Source organism: Mobula hypostoma, chromosome 9 (assembly GCF_963921235.1).
Source record: "Mobula hypostoma chromosome 9, sMobHyp1.1, whole genome shotgun sequence".
Taxonomy (NCBI): Eukaryota; Metazoa; Chordata; class Chondrichthyes; order Myliobatiformes; family Myliobatidae; genus Mobula; species Mobula hypostoma.
The window spans coordinates 15,887,102-15,909,143 of record NC_086105.1 but is presented as its reverse complement, the minus strand read 5'-3'; the positions used below and the strand labels follow the sequence as shown (position 1 = coordinate 15,909,143).

The 22,042-nt window shown below is 42.3% G+C and overlaps 1 protein-coding gene across 5 annotated transcripts in view; it reads left to right on the top strand.

The window, feature by feature from the left end:
• The window catches only part of grip1 (glutamate receptor interacting protein 1), a 344,918-nt gene that overhangs the window by 249,550 nt on the left and 73,326 nt on the right, over positions 1-22,042 (top strand). For 3 of the 5 annotated variants that reach the window (XM_063057778.1, XM_063057779.1, XM_063057780.1), the window contains exons 10-12: positions 5,340-5,492; positions 19,234-19,389; positions 20,196-20,382. In XM_063057778.1, the coding sequence (XP_062913848.1) occupies positions 5,340-5,492; positions 19,234-19,389; positions 20,196-20,382 (496 nt within the window). The remainder of the gene's footprint in view (positions 1-5,339; positions 5,493-19,233; positions 19,390-20,195; positions 20,383-22,042) is intronic. The other 2 variants (XM_063057783.1, XM_063057781.1) reach the window with 1 other exon arrangement.

The window sequence follows — 22,042 nt, the reverse complement described above, 5'->3', positions numbered from 1 at the left end:
GAGTGTCAGTTAGGAAGAGATTTTATTTCCGATTTGCTGTGGTCTCCCGATGAGGAAATCAAGGATCCAATTGCAGAGGGAGGTACAGAGGTCCAGATTTTGGAGCTTTTCGATTAGAACTGAGGGTATGATTGTGTTAAATGAGGAGCTGTAGCCAATAAGCAGCAGTCTGATGTAGATATTACTGTTGTCTAGGTTATCCAAAGCTGAGTCAAGACCCAGTGAGATTGTATCCCCTGTCGGCAGATTGTAGCAATAAGCAAATTACTTCAGGTCCAGGTGATTTGCGAAGGCAGAAGTTGATTCTAGCTATGATCAACGTCTCAAAGCACTTCATCACGTTAGATGTAGGTGCCACAAGGTGATAGTCATTAAGACATCTCCCCCTGCTCTTCTTGGGTACTGGTGTGATTATCATCCTTTTGAAGTAGGTGGGAAACTCTGACCACAGCAGTGACAGGTTGAAATTGTTCTTGAAGCCTCCGGCCAGTTGGTTGGCTCAAGTTTCAGAGCCATCAGGTCCTCACAGCCTTAGATTACACCCTGGGAGGAAACCATTCAGCCCATCTAAATCAGTCCAGTTTTACACAAGAGCAGCCAGCTCGTCCTACTCACAGGCCTCTCCACATAATACTGCAAATTCCTTCTTTTCACATGCTCTTCCAGCTTCCTTTTGAATATTGCAATTGAATCAGCTGTTTGGTATCGCCAGTTACTCTCGATCTGTGTGTGTGTGTGTGTGTGTGTGTGTATATATATATATATATATCCCCTCATAATTTAAAATACACCTCTCTGTAACTTCCGCAGTTCAAAGGAAAACAACACCAACTTCTTCAGTCAAGCAGATATTACTTCATAAATCTTTTCTTTATCCTCTTTAAAGCCTTCACACCTTTCCCAAAGTGAGACACTCAAAAGTGGGCAGAATATTTCATTCAAACTTCCTTACTTTGTGCTCTTAGCCGATACCTATAATGCTCAGGATTCCATGCGTATTTTAAACCACATTTTTAAACCCCACCTTCTTAACTTTACTTCCCCTACCCACCCCCATCTTCATACCTCACCTTTATCTGCATTGAATTTCGTCTGTTGCTCTTTTGTTGATTTTACTAGACTCCCTTTGGTCTATTCATCATCATCATTATGTGCTGTGTTGTATGACATGGGCGATCATGGTCTTTGACCATGATTGTTCTTGGTTTGCCATTGCCTTCTCCTGGGCAGTGTCTTTACAAGACGGATGATCCCAGCCATTATCAATACTCTTCAGAGATTGTCTGCAACAGTGGTTGCATAACCAGGACTTGTGATATGCACCAGCTGCTCATATGACCATCCTGCTCCCATGGCTTCATCTGACTGATCATGGGGCTAAGCAGGTGCTACACCTCGTCCCAAGGGTGACCTACACCTTGCACCTTACATCTCCTTTGGGGAGATGTAGCTCCATGCTGCTACCCTTTTGGTCTTACTATTCACAAGCTTCACTCCAGGTTTTGAGTGATCTGTGAATTTGGAAATTGTGCACTGTATAATCAAGTCAAGTCCAGATCACTAAGGAGAACCATATCTAATATCTGTCCTCGCCTCTTTAAAATAAAATAAATTTTTTTTGATAGAAAGTAAAGGATTTCAATGAATTTTCATTAATTTTTTAAAAAATAATTTCATCCCAAGTAGAATGATGAGTTTAAAAACTGTATGAAACATTATGAAGTATATAACAATTCTCCATGAAATATATTTTGTGTATAAAAGATGCACCTATCTCAATGAGCACCATGAGCACTTGTCTCAGTGCCACCTTCAGGCGTGTGAGACTGCCAGAGCGTTTCAGGTAAATGAGGTTGCAGGGCCAGAATCAGACTCGTATCTATCATTACTGATGTATGTCACGACAGCAGTACAGTGCAAGACATAAAAATTAATGTAAGTTATTAAAATATACAAATAGTGCAAAAGACAGCAAGCACAAAATGCTGGAAGAACTCAGCAGGTCAGACAGCATCTATGGAGGGGAATAAGCAGTCGATGTTTTGGACTGAAACCCTTCATCTGGGTCTCGGCCTGAAACCTCAATTGCCTTTTCCCCTCCATGGATGTTGCCTAACTCATTGAGTTCCTCCAGTCACTTTGTGTGTGCTACACTGGATTTCCAGTACCTACAGAATCTCTTGTGTTAATGGTGTAGTGTTCATGGGTTCATGATCCATTCAGAAATCTAATGGTGGAGGAGAGGAACTGTTCTTAAAATGATGAGGTTGGGTGTTCAGGCTCCTCCGCCTCCTTCCTGAGAATAGTAATGTGAAGAGGGCGTGTCCCAGATAAAAGGATGAGGCTATTTCTCATTGTTCAACAACTGAAATTCCCATTGGGCTTCATTAATCATCATTAATAGGAAGGACTAATCTGCTGCCTAATTTACTGTCTAATCCTAACGTGACGACATGCAAGCGTTCCATGTGTTAGTAGACAATCTAGCGTTTAATTTGTCTTTCACTCTTCCAACAAACTGAACTAAATGAAGAGAAAGGGAGCTTCATGGTTAAACTGTTGGACTAGTATCTAGAGGTCTGGATTATTAATCTGGTTATGTGAGTTTGAATCAGCCGGGTCATTTAAAATCAAGTAATTACAAAAATTGGAGCTAGAACCAGTACCCTCCCGGACTGTTATGAAAGTCACACTGCACATTCCTGACTATCAGCAAAGGATATTCTGCTAAATTTGCCCAGACTTTTCTGTGTGTCGCTTAAGAGGATTCATTGTTCTTGACTCTTGAATCTTGACTGTCCTGTGAAACGGCCTGTCAATTTGCAACTGTAAGTTGATCTTGGCAAGCAATTAAAGTTCTCTGACTTCATCACATCAACATCACTGAGGCCTGGCATGGTCATTCTGTCAGAACCCTTGGAGCAAGGGGTCATGGTAGAACTGGCAGTTCCTCGAGAAGACTGCATTGGGGAGGTGTTTGAGCATGAGAAAGCCAAGCACCAGGAGCTGGTAGAGCAGGGCCGGAGACAGAGGAGGAGGGCATGAGGTAAGCCTGTAGAGCTGGAGTGTAGAGGTTTTTGCTGGCTGCTCGCTGTGCAAAACCTATTCTCTCTTTGGCATTATGGGGGCTGCAAAGAAAAGAGCCATCAGGACCATCACAGGGGCTGCTGAGTGAGCCGTCAGATATCTATGGATCAAGAAGTGTGACCTGTGGACCAGTGCAGGTGGGACACAAACCAGTTCCTGATCAACCCCAGCTGGGTCACCTGGGAGACAACGTCTGACGTTGAAAAACCCGAAACAACCGATGATCCCAGGTTACATCGCTGATGACGTGTCCCAGCGCATCCTCTCACTATCAAGGATCCAATGTGGTTGGACAATAGACAATAGGTGCAGGAGTAGGCCATTCGGCCCTTCGAGCCAGCACCGCCATTCACTGTGATCATGGCTGATCATCCACAATCAGTATCCAGTTCCTGCCTTATCCCTATAACCTTTGATTCTGCTATCTTTAAGAGCTCTATCCATCTCTTTCTTGAAAGCATCCAGAGACTTGGCCACCACAGCCTTCTGGGGCAGAGCATTCCATATATCCACCACTCTCTGCGTGAAAAAGTTTTTCCTCAACTCCGTTCTAAATGGCCTACCCCTTATTCTTAAACTGTGGCCTCTGGTTCTGGACTCACCCATCAGTGGGAACATGCTTCCTGCTGCCTCCAGCGTGTCCAATCCCTTAACAATCTTATATGTTTCAATAAGATCCCCTCTCAGCCTTCTAAATTCCAGAGTATACAAGCCCAGTTGCTCCTATCTTGTGACATATGACAGTCCCGCCATCCCAGGAATTAACCTTGTGAACCTACGCTGCACTCCCTCGATAGCAAAAATGTCCTTCCTCAAATTTGGAGACCAAAACTGCACACAGTACTCCAGGTGTGATCTCACCAGGGCCCTGTACAACAGCAGAAGGACCTCTTTGCTTTTATACTCAATTCCCCTTGTTATGAAGGCCAGCATGCCATTAGCTTTCTTCACTGCCTGCTGTACTTGCATGCTTGCTTTCAGTGACTGATGTACAAGAACGTTTAGATCTCGTTGTGCTTCCCCTTTTCCTAACATGACTCCATTTAGATAATAATCTGCCTTCCCGTTCTTACCACCAAAGTACTGGCCTTGTCAGCAAAATCCCTAACAAGTGAACTAATTTTTTTTAAAAATACTTAGTTATGCTGTTTGCTTTTATGCAGTTTTTTAAGACAGAATTGGGTACATTCACAAGTTCCAAGCACCTAATACTCATGGATCAAAGAGCTGTTCCCCTGAAGCACAACCACAACCCTACCCTTTACTCATTTAGACCCTCACCACCAACCAGGAACACAAAGTTTACAAGACGCATTTATTCTATTTTGTAAAATGCCCTCTGATGTAGATTAGTTTATATGCCAAGAATAATATATGTGCAGTGAAACAATTCTGTTTTCTTGAAAAATAGGTTTTGTTACGCCTTTTTCTCGCTTTGCTTTGGTATTTAACACATCCCTCAGCTGGGTGAATGAATTCCTTGGCTATTTACACCAAAACATTTTCAGAGGTGAACAAGCTTTCAACAAGGATAGAGGGATATATCCGACATTCCTACTTGAATGATTTCATAACCCTTTTTTGTGAATTCCAAAACAATTGTGCTTCTGGTCTATTAGTAATTATGTTTCAATGTGCTGTTTGAGATGAGGATATTACTCCTGGTATTTTGCTTTTGGCTTATTACCATTGCTTAAAAGAACTAAATTAGTTGTTTGTCAAAACCCAGTAAAAGCAAACTTTAACCTTGATTGGAAACCGCTAAACACGACTAAGCTCATCTGAAACCCTCGACCAAGAAGAGTACAATGTGCAGAACTTGTGTTAAATACTAACGATTTAAGATGTGGCTTCTCATTCATTGCATCTTGCCCAGTCTTGACTGGTATACGTGGTCTTTTTGAACGATTGACAAAAAATTGTTCAGGAATTCTGATGTAATGGCCAACAAGTTCTGTGGGGTATTTTCCCAGTCTCCCATCAGACTCTGGGAGGACATCAAAACTTCTGAGTAATGGTATGGACATGTTTGTTTCTGTTCTTTGGGTAGTTCCAGCTGTCTGATGGGACACCTGGAGAATACCTATGGAATGAGCCAACAGAAAAATGGGCTATTTCAATAGGTGAGAGAAAAAAGTTATCATTCTTTCTTCTGTTAGCTGTTGCAATGTATAATTCTTCTGTCTTACCCTCTTTTCTGCTCCATTCTGTCTGTCTTTGTGTGTGGTTCCCATCATCCTTCATGTGGACAGTCAGGGTTCAGAGGAGCAGCAGACAACTTGCCTGGGATACCTGTGGAAGCAACAACAGCAACTTCCTCACCTACCAGCCCTATAACACCTACCACCCTGACCAATGCAGGATGGCGACCTCGAAATGCCAGAAACATCCTCAAAACAATCTCCGTAATGTTCAATATTTTTTCTCCTGTCCTTTTCACCATCTATTTTCTGTCCCGTTTTCTGTTTGCATGGTTTGAAACTACTAATATATCAGTGACTGGACATGATGTGGTTTGAATGTTTGAGGATTAACTTTTAACATTAAGTTTACAGTTAATATACTGTTCACATAATTGGGTCTGATACCCATGACCGTTGAAACTAAATCAATAAGTTTGAGCTTAATAATTTTTCAGTATGAACCAATTCAAGTGCACAAAGCTACTGATGTCAGGTTTGGCAAGTAACAGTGCACTATATAGTTAGAAAATACTGCAGCACAAAAATAAGCTATTCAGCCCATCTAGTCCATGCTGGCCCAGTCTTATGCCTAATCCCATTCATCTGCACCTGGACCATATCCCTCCATACCTCTCTCAACCATGTACCTAACCCAACTTCAGCATTACAACTGAACCCACATCTTTATGCTGACCGCTTGCTCACACTCATATCACCCTCTGAGTGAAGAAGTTTCCCCTCAGATTCACCTAAAATCTTTCACCTTTCACACTAAGCCTTCGAACTCAAGTTATAGAGTCATAGATTCATAGAGCACTACAGCACAGAAACAGGCCCTTTGGCTCATCTGTTTGATGCTGAACTATTAAACTGCGTAGTCCCATCGTCCTGCACCCAGACCATAGCCCTCCATACCACTCTCATCCATGTGCATATCTAAATTTTTCTTAAAAGTTGAAATTGACCTCGTATCCATTACTTGCGCTTTTAGCTGGTTCCATGCCCTCTCCATCCTCTGAGTGAGGAGTTTCCCCTCATGTTCCACTCAAACCTTTCACCCTTAACCTGTGACCTCTGCTTGTGGTCTCACCCAACCTCAGTGGAAAAAAGTCAAATCTCCCCTCAATCTTCTACATTTTAGGGAATAAATCTTTATCTCAGGTTCTCATGTCCTGGCTAAATCCTTGTAGATTTTGTCTGCACTCTTTCAATCTTATTTACATTTTTCCTGTACGTAGGTAACCAGAACTGCACACACTACTCCAAATTAGACCTCATCAATGTCTTATACAATTTCAACATAACATCCCAACTCTTGTTCTTAATGCATTGATTTATGAAGGCCAATATGCCAAAAGCCTTCTTTACAACCTTATCTACCTGTGACGCCATTTTCAAGGAATTATGGATCTATATTCCCAGATCCCTCTGTTCTACCACTCTCCTCAGTATCCTATTGCTCTCCGTGTAAGACCTACCCTGGTTGGTCTTCCCAAAATGCAGCACCTCACACTTCTCTGCAGTAAACTCTATCTGCCATTTTTCGGCCCATTTTTCCAGCTGGTCCAGATCCCGCTGCAAGCTTTGATAGTCTTCCTCACTCTCCACCAAGCAACTGATCCTTCTCGACGTTGTCAAAGGCCTGGTAAAGTCCATATAGACAACATGCACTACCTTGCCTTCATCAACTTTCCTGGTAACTTCCTCAAAAAACACTATAATAATGGTTAGACACAACCTAGCATTCACAAAGCCATGCTGACTTTCTGTAATCAGTCCCTGTCTATCCAAATACATAGATATCCAGTCCCTAAGAATATCTTCCAATATATTTTCCACTACTGATGTCAGATTCACTTCCTGTTTTATTCTTAGAGCTTTTGTTAAACAACAGAACAGCATTAGCTATCCTGCGATCCACCAGCGTCTCACCGTGGCTAAGGAAGTTTAAAGTATTTCTGCTACGACCCCTGCAGTTTCTGCAGTCACATCCCACAGGGTCCAAGGGAACACGTTGTCAGGCCCTGTGGATTTATCCATCCTAACTTCCCTCAAGGCAGCAAAAACCTCCTCCTTTATAATCTGCACAGGGTCCATGGCCTCACTGCTGCATTGCCTCACACTCTGTTCTCCTTCCAAGTTAATACAGATGCAAAACATCCACTTAAGATCTTACCCATCTCTTTCAGCTCCTTGCATAGATTACCACTCTGATCTTCCAAAGGACCAGCTTTATCCCTTGCTAACCTTTTGCTCGTAACATATCTTATGGAAGCCCTTAGGATTCTCCTTCACCTTGTCTACTAGAGCAACCCCATATTTTCTTTTATCCCTCCCGATTTCCTTTTTAAGTGTTTTCTTCCATTTCTCATTCCCAAGTACCTCATTTGTTCCTGCCTGCCTGTACCTGCCATCCACCTCCTCTTTGTAATCAGGGCCTCAGTATCTCTCAAAATCCATAAACCTGTTATCTTTGCCTTTTATTCTGATAAGAACATACAAAACTCTATAATCTCTAAATTTTACTTTTGGAGGCCTCCCAACTACAAAGTACACCTTTGCCAGAAAGTACCCTATCCCAGTCCACACTTGCCAGATCCTTTCTGACACATCAAAATTGACCCTTCTCCAATTTAGAATTTCAACCCGAGGATCAGACCTATCCTTTTCCATAATTACCTTGAAACTAATGACATTATGATCACTAAATGCAAAGTATTGCCCTGCAGAAACTTCCGTCACCTGCCCTGTCTCATTCCCTAATAGGATATCTGGTATTGCACACTTTCTCGTTGGGACTTCTATGCACCGATTAAGGAAATGTTCCTGAACACATTTGACAAACTCTTTCCCATCCTGCCCCTTTACAACATTGGAGTCCCAATCAATATGTGGAAAGTTAAAATCACCTACTCTCTCAACCTTATGTTTCTTTGTACAGTCTGTGATCGCTTTACGAGTTTTCTCCTCCCAATCCCACCAACTGTTGGGTGGGCCATCATATAATCCCATTAACGTGGTCATACCTTTCTTATTCCTCATTTCCACTCATAAAGCCTCACTAGACGAGTTCTCCAGTCTGTCCTGAATGAGCACTGCCATGACTTTTTCCCTGACTAGTGATGTCCTTTAATCCCACCTGCTCTATCATGTCCAAAGCAATAGAACCCCAGAGCATTCAGCTGTAGAGTGGCATAAATAGTAGGCTGCTGGCCCACAGCATCAGAGAGCCAGGTTCAGTCCTGACCTCTGGTGCTGTCACATTCTCCCTGTAGCTGCATGGGCTTCCTACAGTACATCTCAAAGATGTGTGGACCAGCAGGCCATTTGACATTTATGTATTTTCTCCCAGTGTGTGGTGAGTGGTAGAATCTGTGGCGAGTTCAGAAGAATATGGTGTGGTGGGGGGAGGGAGAAATGGGAGTAATAGGGGATTCGTGTGTGGTGGGGGTGGGAGAAATGGAAGTAATAGGGATTAGTGTGTGGTGGGGGAGGGAGAAATGGGAGTAATAGGGGATTAGTGTGTGGTGGGGGGCTGGGAGAAATGGGAGTAATAGGGGATTAGTGGGTGGTGGGGAGGGGAAATGGGAGTAATAGGGGATTAGTGTGTGGTGAGGGGAGTAATAGGGGATTAGTGTGTGGTGGGGGAGAAATGGGAATAATAGGGGATTAGTGTGTGGTGGGGTGGGAGAAATGGGAGTAATAGGGATTAGTGTGTGGTTGGGAATGAGAAATGGGAGTAATACGGGATTAGTGTGTGGTGGGGGAGGGAGAAATGGGAGTAATAGGGATTAGTGTGTGGTGGGGGAGGGAGAAATGGGAGTAATAGGGATTAGTGTGTGGTGGGGGAGGGAGGAATGGGAGTAATAGGGGATTAGTGTGTGGTGGGGGAGGGAGAAATGGAAGTAATAGGGGATTACAGTGTGGTGGGGTGGGAGAAAAGGGAGTAATAGGGGATTGGTGTGTGGTGGGGGAGGGAGAAATGGGAGTAATAGGGATTAGTGTGTGGTGGGGGAGGGAGAAATGGGAGTAATAGGGATTAGTGTGGTTGGGAATAAGAAATGGGAGTAACAGGGGATTAGTGTGTAGTGGCGGGAGAGAGAAATGGGAGTAATAGGAGATTGGTGTGTGGTGGGGAGGGAGAAATGGGAGTAATAGGGATTAGTGTGTGGTGGTGTGGGAGGGAGAAATGGGAGTAATAGGGGATTAGTGTGTGGTGGGGGGGAGAAATGGAGGTAATAGGGGATTAGTGTGTGGTGGGGGAGGGAGAAATGGGAGTAATAGGGGATTAGTGTGTGGTGGGAGGGAGAAATGGGAGTAATAGGGGATTAGTGTGTGGTGGTGGGGAGCAAAATGGGAGTAATAGGGGATTAGTGTGTGGTGGGGGAGAGAAATGGGAGTAATAGGTGATTAGTGTGAGGTGGTGGGAGGGAGAAATAGGAGTAATAGGGGATTAGTGTGTGGTGGGGGAGAGAAATGGGAGTAATAGGGGATTAGTGTGTGGTGGGGGATGGGAGAAATGGGAGTAATAGGGGATTAGTGTGTGGTGGGGGATGGGAGTAATGGGGATTAGTGTGTGGTGGGGGGAGGGAGAAATGGTAGTAATAGGGGATTAGTGTGTAGTGTGGGGAGGGGGAAATGGGAGTAATAGTGGATTAGTGTGTGGTGGAGGGGAAAAATGGGAGTAATAGTGGATTAGTGTGTTGTGGGGGGGGAGAAATGGGAGTAATAGGGGATTAGTGTGTGGTGGGGAGGGAGAAATGGGAGTAATAGGGATTAGTGTGTGGTGGGAGAAGGAGAAATGGGAGTAATAGGGGATTAGTGTGTTGTGGGGGGGAGAAATGTAGCTAATAGGGGATTAGTGTGTGGTTGGGGAGGGAGAAATGGGACTAATAGGGATTAGTGTGTGGTGGAGGGAGGGAGAAATGGGACTAATAGGGATTAGTGTGTGGTGGGGGAGGGAGAAATGGGACTAATAGGGACTAGTGTGTGGTGGGGGAGGGAGAAATGGGAGTAATAGTGGATTAGTGTGTGGTGGGGGAGGGAGAAATGGGAGTAATAGGGGATTAGTGTGTGGTGGGAGGGAGAAATGGGAGTAATAGGGGATTAGTGTGTGGTGGGTAGGGAGAAATGGCAGTAATAGGGATTAGTGTGTGGTGGGAGAAGGAGAAATGGGAGTAATAGGGGATTAGTGTGTTGTGGGGGGGAGAAATGGAGCTAATAGGGGATTAGTGTGTGGTTGGGGAGGGAGAAATGGGACTAATAGGAGATTAGTGTGTGGTGGGGGAGGGAGAAATGGGACTAATAGGGATTAGTGTGTGGTGGGGGAGGGAGAAATGGGACTAATAGGGATTAGTGTGTGGTGGGGGAGGGAGAAATGGGAGTAATAGTGGATTAGTATGTGGAGGAGGAGGGAGAAATGGGAGTAATAGGGGATTAGTGTGTGGTGGAGGGGAAAAATGGGAGTAATAGTGGATTAGTGTGTGGTGGGGGAGGGAGAAATGGGAGTAATAGGGGATTAGTGTGTGGTGGGAGAAGGAGAAATGGGAGTAATAGGGGATTAGTGTGTGGTGGGGGAGGGAGAAATGGGACTAATAGGAGATTAGTGTGTGGTGGAGGGAGGAAGAAATGGGAGTAATAGGGGATTAGTGTGTGCTGGAGGGAGGGAGAAATGGGAGTAATAGGGGATTAGTGTGTGGTGGGGGAGGGAGAAATGGGTCTAATAGGGATTAGTGTGTGGTGGGGAGAAATGAGAGTAATAGGGGATTAGTGTGTGGTGGGGGGGAGAAATGGGAGTAATAGGGGATTAGTGTGTGGTGGGGGCTGGGAGAAATGGGAGTAATAGGGATTAGTGTGTGGTTGGGGAGGGAGAAATGGGTCTAATAAGGATTCGTGTGTGGTGGGGGGGAGAAATGAGAGTAATAGGGGATTAGTGTGTGGTGGGGGGGAGAAATGGGAGTAATAGGGGATTAGTGTGTGGTGGGGAGGGAGAAATGGGAGTAATAGGGGATTAGTGTGTGGTGGGGAGGGAGAAATAGGTCTAATAGGGATTAGTGTGTGGTGGGGGTGGGAGAAATGGGAGTAATAGGGGATTAGTGTGGAGTGATGGTGGATGGTTGGTGCAGCTGAGGGGCCGTTTGCTGCGCTGAAACTCACCTTGACTCTATACCCAGACGAGAAGGAAAAGGGTGGAATGTGCATGTGAGGAACAGATGAAAGTATTGTTAGAAAACTGGGCAATGAGTTTAAAGATGAGTTTTGTCCACATTGGCTAAAGTCTTTATGAAAAAATGTGATATTCTGAATGTTGTATCACTCTTTCTGAATAATACAGCACGGAAAAGCATATAAAGGGCAATCAGAATCAGGTTTAATATCAGTGGCGTATGTCGTGAAATTTGTTGTTGTGTGGCAGCAGAACAGTGCAATTAATATTAATAGAGAAAAAACTGAATTACACTAAGTATGTACCTATTAAATAGTTGAATAAGTAGAGCAAAGATAAAAATTAAAAAAGTAGTGAGGTAGTGTTTGTGGGTTTAATGTCTTTTCAAAAATCTGATGGCACAGGGGAAGAAGCTGTGCCTGCATCATTGAGTGTGTGCCTTCAGGCTCCTGTACCTCCTCCCTGATGGTAGCAATGAGAACAGGACATGTTCTGGGTGATGGAGGTCCTTAATGATGGATACCGCCTTTTTGAGGCATTGTTCCTTGACGATGTCTTACGGAGGCTAGTGCTTATGATGGAGCTGACTAAGTTTACAACTCTCCACAGCTTATTTCAATCTGATGCAGCAGCCTTCCCCCTGACCCGCCACTTCCCGTACCAGATGGTACATTAACAAGCAACTCTGACTTATAACCTTGCTTGTCAGTGAGACTTGTTCTCCTTTAGAAATTCTTTGGCTCAGCAACCTCCTCCTATTCATAGTTTTGTGCACATGTTGTTCACGTACTCATTTTAATATACGGTATATGGAAAGTAGAGCAAAGACCATGCAATTCTTAATGGTAAATAATTATAATGCTCTTCAAGCAGGTTACATTTATCTCCTCCTTCTGCCAGTGTCCCACCTCCTGGAGAAACTTTAGTCATGTTCTTCCTTTCTCTGGCATTGTGTTCATTGCAAGTGAATCACGGGGAAATTTAACTTCTTCAATGGGCTAGTAAAAATGTGAACAAAAACATTGTAGATCAATTTTTTTTACTATAGTTTAATTGTTTATTTGCACCTCTTCCTGGAGGCATGTATTGCACCAGAAAGTATTGTTGCAGGACTGTGCGATGCAATAATAGTCCAGATTTTCTTGACAACTTCACGTCAAGTGCAGTTAATTGCAAAGAAACAGGGTAGAACATGGAAGGCAGCTAAAATCTCCTAGAAGTAGAAGGTTGTGATTGGTTTTCTAACATATGTCAAAGTGAAGTTTTGAAAAAAAAAGCTTGAAGCCTTCTCAAATACTTGGGTTAGTCAGTGATGACAATGAATTCGTTGAAGAGCTTCTTAGATAGACCAATGTATGAGCTAACTTCGAAACAAAAACATTGCACAAATATCTGCCAGATGAATTAAACGTCTGTTATGAGCACTAAATGAATATGAGCATCAGTTGCCAGTTATAAATATCTTTGCACATGTTACCAATAACTTCAGGATCCAAGTATGTAGAATGGCTTGTTTCAAATGACGAAGTACAAAGACCCATCACCCAGCACATGAGACACTACGAACATCTACTGTCCACAGTAAAGAAAAGGAAATGAGATGGTATGGCCATATAACAAGATCAAGCGGACACTCAAGGCCATTCAGTAGGGAGTGGAGCTGTGGAAAAGAAAAAGGGGCAGACAGAGGAAGAAACGGGTAGACAACAATGCAGAGTAGACCAGAGAGAGCTTTGCCACAACCCAGGCACTTACCCACAGCCGTGAGAAATGGAGGCAGCTGGTGCATTGCTTATTTGTACAGTGCTCCTACAAGTCAGGCGGGTTGAGGGATCTGTTACTGTAACCTTAAGTCCCATTTTAATCAATGACCTTAAAGCCGTCACCAATGGAAATAATCCTTGCTGTTCATCCTGTCCAGGACGCTCATCTGTTTGGTTCTATTCCTCCCTCAATTTTAACTAAAAGTATGCAGTTAAAATCAATTAATATATTGTATCAGGATTTGGATCAGATTTATGTTTGTATTGAGTATAGTATCCACCTGAGCATTAAGACAACCTTCCATTTGATTATAACAAATCACAGACGTGATTTATTCAGTTTTAAATGTATTGCTTTAGTTAGTCGTCACCTTTCTTACCTTGTTGAGAGAAAGTAGTAGGATTACAGATAACTAAATCTCAGAAGGCGGACATTCAGCCCATTAAGTCCAGTGGCACATTTGAAGAGGAGCTGAGTTACTTTACCACCACCCTCCCACTTACTTTGTACCAATTTTTCCATAATTCAGTAGCTTTTGCTTTTTGTGTTCTCTTTACACTAAGCATCAGTTCTGTTTTCATTAACTAACAATTTAGTGACTTTTAACATAAAGTAGATTTTTCATTTACTTCAGTTTTATTGCCAATTCCATTAAGTCTGTTCCCAGGGCTGTTGTGGCTTCAATACTGGGAAATATTTTCCCTTCGTTAACTCAGTGTAAACCGTTCATGATCTTTAACATTTCAATGTGCTCACCTCTTGGTCTTTGTTCTGAGCACAGCCCCCATCATTTCCGGTCTATCTGAATAGCCGAAGCCATTCTTGGTTGTCTCTCTTGCATTCCGGACCAAGACTAAAGCTGTCTTAATATGAGGATGGGCGTAATACCCCAGCTGAGTTAAACAAGTATTTTATTTAGGCTTGGTGACTTTTGTGTCAAATCCCTCTGCTCACCAGATTTAGTATTTCATATGCTTTATTGACAATATTGTTAAAATCCTGTCAATGCCAAAGATCTGTACATTCACAAGAACAACATACAAACTTAAACATAAATTATACAGATTATTTGCAAAGAAGAGCACAACTAAAACAAAAGAAGACCATACCCATTATAGGGCATATACTGATCTACTGATTAGTGTTTTGCTGGTTGGTTCAAGGAATGGATAAGTGATGGGAAGTATCTGCTGGGTTAATGCTAATATTAATACTTCTCTCCTACTGGAATAGCTTCTTTTCACCAAAACATGTTCCTTTGTGAGACAGTTGATGTAGCTCTTTTTATGGGTTGGCACAATAGTGTAGTAACTAGCTCAACGCCTTATGGTACCAGCGACTCTCATGTCTCATGTCTCCAGGTGCTCTGGTTCCTTCCCACATTTCAAAGACCTACCAGTTGATAGGTCAACTGGTCATTGCAAAATTTCCCATGATTTGGCTAGGGTTAAATCGGGGGGTGGGGGGGGAACGGTTTGTTGGGTGGTGTGGCTCAAAGGGCTGGATTCCTCACTGTATATAAATAAACAAACAAACAAACAAACATTAACCCCGATTATTCAAGAGGAAGTTAATTGTCCTCTGCATTATTGTTTTTGAAAGCTTTCCAGGCACGACCAAACAAAGTTCCACTTCACCCCCCCCCCCCCCCCAACGCCCGACTCATTGTGGCCATCATCCTTTCTTATCTGGTGCCATGTACCACTTCCAGGTTTTGTCCATTCCTTCCCTCTGCCCTCCCACCCACCTGGCTCCATGCACTCATCAGCCCCCACCTCATTCAATACCCCTGTCTCACCTGTCCGGCTGCTGGGTACAGGCGGTCTTCTCTGTACACTCTTCAGTCCTCAAGCAGGGTTCGCCCCACACCGTTTCCTCCATTTATGCTCTCCGACCCACTGAGTTCTTCAAGGAGGAGCAAATTGAAAGGCCACATGTAGTAGCATTCAAAATAACAGGTGATTTATTTAAGTTGGTGCACTCCAGGAGACCCGTGGTCAAAGCTAATCTCTCTCAGCGAGAATTTCAAACAGCTTTTACATTCGTAGTTGATGAGATTACACAGGGACAGTAATACTGGGTTTTGAGAACAGAATGGTGGTTAAGAAAGACTTTAATGTCTTAATTACAGAGTGAAATTATTATCCACATTACACAAATTACTAACATAGATAACAGTAAATCCAATTTTCTATTACAACAATAGGTGCACACTATAATATAATTAACACATGGGTGTTATCACTGCTTTTTCCATGTCTCTACTTTTAGGCTTTATGTGTGGTTCCCTGTTATCTCATTAGCACAATCTACACCCCCATTTATCAGTTATTAGCCCTCACTATTCTTTTCCGTACAATACTCAGTTTACATATACCAAGGTACATATTACTATTCCCTGAAGCAAGTTCTTGCCGAATCTGTTTTTCTCTTATTAGACAAAAAATACAGTACACTGCAGAAGTCTTAGGGGGTGTGTGTGTGTGTGTGTGTGTGTGTATATATATATATATATATATATATATATATATATATAGAGAGAGAGAGAGAGAGGGGGAGAGAGAGAGAGGCGGGGGAGAGAGAGAGAGGCGGGGGGAGAGAGAGAGAGGCGGGGGAGAGAGAGAGAGAGAGCGCGTGCACGCACTAAGACACCTACTGTAAGACTTTTGCACAGTATTGTATTTGTCAATGTGGAGCGGAGAGTGAGTCTGTAAATCTGGTGGGAACAAAGGATGTTGGGAATGGTGAGAGTGGGGCACCACAGGAGGGGTTAGGACAAGTGGCAGAGAAAAAGTACCAGGGTGGTGCTGGTGCAGGTGCAGATACACCCAGCCCTGAAACACCAGGCAAGGTGATTTGATTCCAAGCAATTGGCTTATTGATCATTACAGAATGTCTCTCTGGTGCTTCCTGCTCCCTCCCCTCTCCCCTTCCCTTTTCCTTGCCCCTTCCCACTCTCAGTCCACAATAGAGACCCATGTTAGAATCAGGTTGATCATCACTATTTTTATCATTGTATCATTATCAAATACACACACACACACACACACACACACACACACACACACACACACACACACACACACACACACACACACACACACACACACACACACAAGACCACAAGACCTTGGCACAGTTTTGTATCATGGTTCTCCCTGAGATTTGGGCCAAGAAACACCATCCCATTTTAAGAAGGTTTGGAAGTGATGCCCAATGAGTTATTTCTACAGTGATGTCCTACAGCATCCTGGTCGTTGGTTGGCTCATACATGGTTTCTTTGTGTTGAGTTGTCTGTTCTGCAAACTCACCCTGTAGTTGAGTACTGAAAGGCTGGATAGGATGGGGGTGGAGAGGATGTTTCCAGTGTTGGGAGAGTCTAGGACCGGAAGACAAAATCTGAGAATAAAATGACAACATAGATGAGGGGATATCTTCTTTAGACCAGGGGTTCCCAACCTTTGTTATGCTGTTGAGCAATACCATTGAGGAAAAGGCCCATGGACCCAAGTTGGGAACCCCTGCTTTAGACAAAAGGTGAACCTGTGGAATTCATTGCTGCAAATGACTGTGGAGGCCTAATCATTGGGTATAGTTAAAGCAGTAGTTGATAGGTTCTTGATTAGTATGGGTGTAAAAAGGTTACAGGGAGAAGGTTTGTGAACAAAATTGAGAAAAATCAGCCATGATCATATGGCAGAGACTTGATGATTCCTATGTCTGAGCCTTGACAGTGAGCTTTAGCATGCTGTTAAGAACATAGAAGAATAGAAACCCTTCAGCCCACAATGTTACGTCAACCTCTTATTCAGCAAAGATTAATCTAACCGTTTCCTCCCACATAGTCCTCCATTTTTATTACAACCATTGCCTGTCAAAAAGTGATCTAAATGTCTCTGATGTGTCAACCTCTGAACTCTACCAACGCCCCTGGCTTCCAGTCACTTGCAAGTCACTAACAACAATGTATGTAAAATAAACCTACTTCTGAGATTTCCCCCTATATTGTCCTCTAAGCACCTTAAAATTATTCCCTCTTTGTATTAGCATTGATGCTGTCTTTCCACACTTTCTATGTCACTTATCATCTTATGTACTTCCTGCAAGTCATCCGCCGCTAAAGAGAAGACCCCTAGCTTGCTCAACCTTTCTTCATAAGACATGCCCTCTAGTCCAGGAAGCAGCCTGATAAATCTCTTCTGCACCCTTTCTAAAACTGCCACATCTCCTTCCAATAATGAAGTGACCAGAACTCAACACAATATTCAAAGTGAGGCCTAACCAGAGTTTTATAGAGCTGCAGCATTACCTTGTGGCTTTTAAATTCAAGCCTCTGACTCTCCTATCAGCTTGCGTGGCAGTGTTGAGGGATCTTTGGCTGTGGACCCCGGGTCCCTTTTTTAAGCGAACGAAAGCAGTACAGGAAAGATAATTCTGTCAAAAGCTATCATCTACACATGTACTGTGGGCTAGTTTGATTATGACTAGGGAAACCTTGTTAATTGCCATCTGCCTTAACCAAAGATGCAGAGCTTCAAAGTTAATTTTGTTATCAAAGTACATATATGTCACCATATACAACGCTAAGATTCATTTTTTGGGCATACTCAATAAATCTATAAAATAATAACCATCACGGAATCAATGAAAGACCACCCGACTAGGACATTCAACCAGAGTGCAGAAGTCAACAAAATCCAAATACAAAAAAAGGAAATAGTGTTAGTGAATAAATAAGTATGACATTCATCACAAACTTTCCACTGGCCGGTAATGCCCCTGACGTATTTGGCTCAGCTACCTGCTCTCGCTGCTGCCAGCAGGTCAGGACTCAGAACGTCAGGCTCAACAACAGTTACTGCCACTCACCCACCAGGCTCTTGAACAAAAGAGGATAACTACATGCATCCATTGAGATGTTTCCACAACGAATGACCTCATTTTAAGGACTCTTTATCATGTAATTTCATGCTCTCATTATTTATTGCTGTTTACTCACAGTTGCATTTGTTCAGTTTGTTGTCTTCTGCACTCTGGTTGATCTTTCATTTGTCCTAGCAACACACACAAAATGCTGGAGCAACTCAGCAGGCCAGGCAGCCTCTATGGAAAAGAGTAAACAGCTGACGTTTCCGGCCGAGACCCTTCATCAGGACTGGGGAAAAAAATGAGAAGTTAGAGCAAGAAGGTGGGGGTAGAGGATGAAGAACTACAAGATCGTAGGTGATAGGTGAAACCAGGAAAGGGGGCGGGGTGGAGTAAAGAGCTGGGAAGCTGATAGCAGGGGTTAGAAGGCCATGGAAGAAAGGGAAAGGGGGAGGAGCACCAGAAGGAAGTGATGGGCAGGTAAGGAGGTGAGGTGAGAGAGGGAAACGGGAATGGTGAAGCGGGGAGTGTGAAATGTCTTTAGCTCGAGAAATCACTGTTCATGCCATCAGGTGTTTCATTGATCCTGTTATGGCTACTATTCTATAGATTTGCTGAGTATGCCCCCAGGAAAAAGAATCTCAGAGTTGAGTGTGGTGACATATATGTACTTTGATAATAAAATTTACTTTGAACTTTGATTTGCCACACTGCAACCATTTCTCACCTTGCTGCAGATTTAAGAAGCTGCCTACAGGAAGGCATCATAAACGGCTTTAGTAAAAGGAAAGGCAGTTGCATGATGTTTCATGTGTTACTTAATTGTGATTGAAACCTGAGCATAAAAATAAGAGTTAAAGTAAGCAGTTTGGAGCCTGCTCCTCCATTCTATAAAGTCATGGCTAAATGTTCTACCTGAATTCCTTTTCCCTACCAAAACACCAACATTAATCTACAAGAAATTAAATACTTCCAGTACCTTTTATAGTCAGTTCATAAGTCTGTGTGAATGATGAATTTCAGGGTTGTATACTACATACATTGATAATAAATGTACTTTGAATCTTGAATCTTTGATTATAGAACACAGGCTGTGTTACAGACAACTGTTTTGATGCTCCAGACTCGAGCGAGATCACTCAGGTTTTCTGTTTTTGTTTCCCCAGCTGCTCTGGTGTCAACGTCATTTCCTCCTACCTCCATGAGCGCCTACAGCCTGAGCTCCCTGAATATGGGGACCCTACCTCGCAACCTCTATCCAACAAGTCCACGAGGAACTCTGATGAGAAGGAAATTGAAAAAGAAAGACCACAAGAGCTCTTGTATGTGACAGGTCCAGTGTAAAAATTACTGATGAATTGTAGGTGAAAATACCGCACTAGTGTAATTTAACCATGGGGGAAGTAAATGGTCTACACTTCCAAATTTTATAATTTTTTGTTTTGATTTAATCTGGCATGTTTTGTTTAATTCTGATGCCTTCTCTTAATTGTTCAATCAAATATCAGGAACAAATTAACTTAGAGACGACAAAAAATTTGGTTGTAAATCTGCCTGAATTGTCTGCTATATTTTGAACTCAACAAGCGTGCCAGTAAGGTGTACTTTTATTTCTTAGCAATTTTGACTTGTTCTTAGAAAAGATTTACAAGTCAACTGAGTCAAAACTTTAAGGGTTGTGAAAAGAACATTTATATTTCTTCCAATCGGATTTGGTTGATTTCTTACAACTTGGTAATTCTGCTCAAAATGCCAGAAAGTCAATAAAATACAATAAAATAGGCAATGTTTATATGAGATGGGAAAGGAGTTTAGGGGATATAGGATGAGGCAGGTAAATGTGACTTGGGTTGTTTACCACTTGAAAGGTAGAGCCTAACATGGTCTAGTTGGGCCACGTGACCTTTTCATGTCCTGTAACTTTTATGCGGAAGTTTTTTTTTCATATATAGGAGGTGCAGCTTGAGTAATATATTACTTTCTTATCATTTGCTGATGCAACAAATGTTTTAAAAAGCTTGCAATTACAATGACTGTTACAAAAGCAGAGACTGACGGTTTCTCCAACAACATCATGTTAGTTATGTACACGGACCCAGAAGTGATACCCACCACTGTCTTTTCACAGTGTCTTTAGCCTCCAGCACGGTTGGTTCTGCCGGACAGATTGTTCACACAGAAACTGCAGAAGTGGTTCTAACCAGTGACCCAATCGTCGGGTTTGGAATTCAGCTCCAGGGAGGTGTTTTTGCCACAGAGACCTTGTCTTCCCCACCACTGATCGCATACATTGAACCTGACAGCCCAGCAGAAAGGTGAGACTTGGAGCTTTATGATTTTTTTTGCAAATACTCTTCTCTGTTTGAGAGGATATTTAATCAAGACATTTTACAATTAATTAGAGGATGTTAATTTACAGTTGTCAGATTGAAGAATGTTCCATGTTCTACCTCTCAGTGCTGTTAATTGACAATTAGTAAAATACCAGGATACGTCACTTTTATTTATCACGAGCTATATCAGATAGAAGGTTATGTTAACCATATTGAAGATCATATTTTTCTGTTGTGATTTTTAAAAATTCCATTAGGATTTATTTTTTAAAACATATATGTCTTAGTTTGATTTAAGTATGCTGTTCAAGTTAAAACTTCATCTCCATGTTATTTCCACTGTTTATTAACATGTTTAATATATTCCTTATGGTGCAAATCTTGCACAATTGAGTAAAGATCAGAATTCTCTGTGGTTCTGAAATAGGAATGAGGCCGTGATGTGTTGTTTGAAAATACGCTCACTCAAACATCTTTATCATCCCTGTAATGTGTTTCTGCATGGCATCCATCATGCTGCCGTGTATCAAAGCCAAATACAAATATAGGACAGATTTTCAGTTCACTGTGTATCTTATATACTGAGCACTGATGAACTCCTCTTCACGTTCACCACCATCATGGAAGGAAACATTTGTCTTCTCAATTTTGACCCCTTTTTCACCTAACAAGGTGACTTGCTTAAGAACAGAGGAGAAAAGAGATTGTATGGCTCGTTGAGCACAGTGCCATGCACTAAAGTCCAATATTCAAGTGCATCTTCCAACCTAATCTACTTGATTTCATTAAGAATTAAAGAACTAAATTATTTACAAATTAAATTATCTATCGTTTCGTTTATGTTGACTGCAGTAGCCATTAACATTGGGTATTACTTAGCACGCTAAAGACAATCTTTCATTGTTATCCAGCACCGCATTCTTGTTGCCTTGAGTAATGACAACAACGTTCCATTCTATTCATCAGCTTTCTTTTAAATTTGCCAAGGTATGTGTAGTTCCAGCAGACTACTTGGGTGCCACCCAATAATATGGTACAATTAGATGTCGTAATGGAGTTCCAGGTGAAGACCTAGAGCTTGATAAATGAATTGATAATACTTACAGCCCTTTTATTTAATGTCTCTTGCTGCTACTACATCTTCAGAAGATGTTTGACACCAGAAGAGAATTTATTTTAAATCCCTCTTCTCTTTTAATCATTCTCTTTCATCCATAGTACTTGAGATCAAACTATAAACATATAAAAGCATTATGGTTTGATAGCCTTTGACAGCATTGTCCTATTTTAAAACAGATGGATACTCATTCCTGCTTTTGCTCAAACATCTGTGATATTAACAGCATATTATTATTGCTTTGACACTTTTACAAATTCTAGGTTTAATTGTACCCAATTACTCGGGCCCTTAGCTCCCAGACCTCCCATCTCCATGGTCCTCTGAAGTCAATGGTATGGTTGGAATTCGTCAAAGCTCCTGCAATTCATTGTATCCTCTGTACAGTGGATTGGCCTATACAGCAGGTTTAAAAGTACTGCTATATATATTTGTTTTTGCCAAGTTAGATCCAAGAGCTAGATGGTTAATAGGTGGAGAAGACATGTTGAGCCGAATTTTTTTTTTTTATTAAGTGCAGTCGTG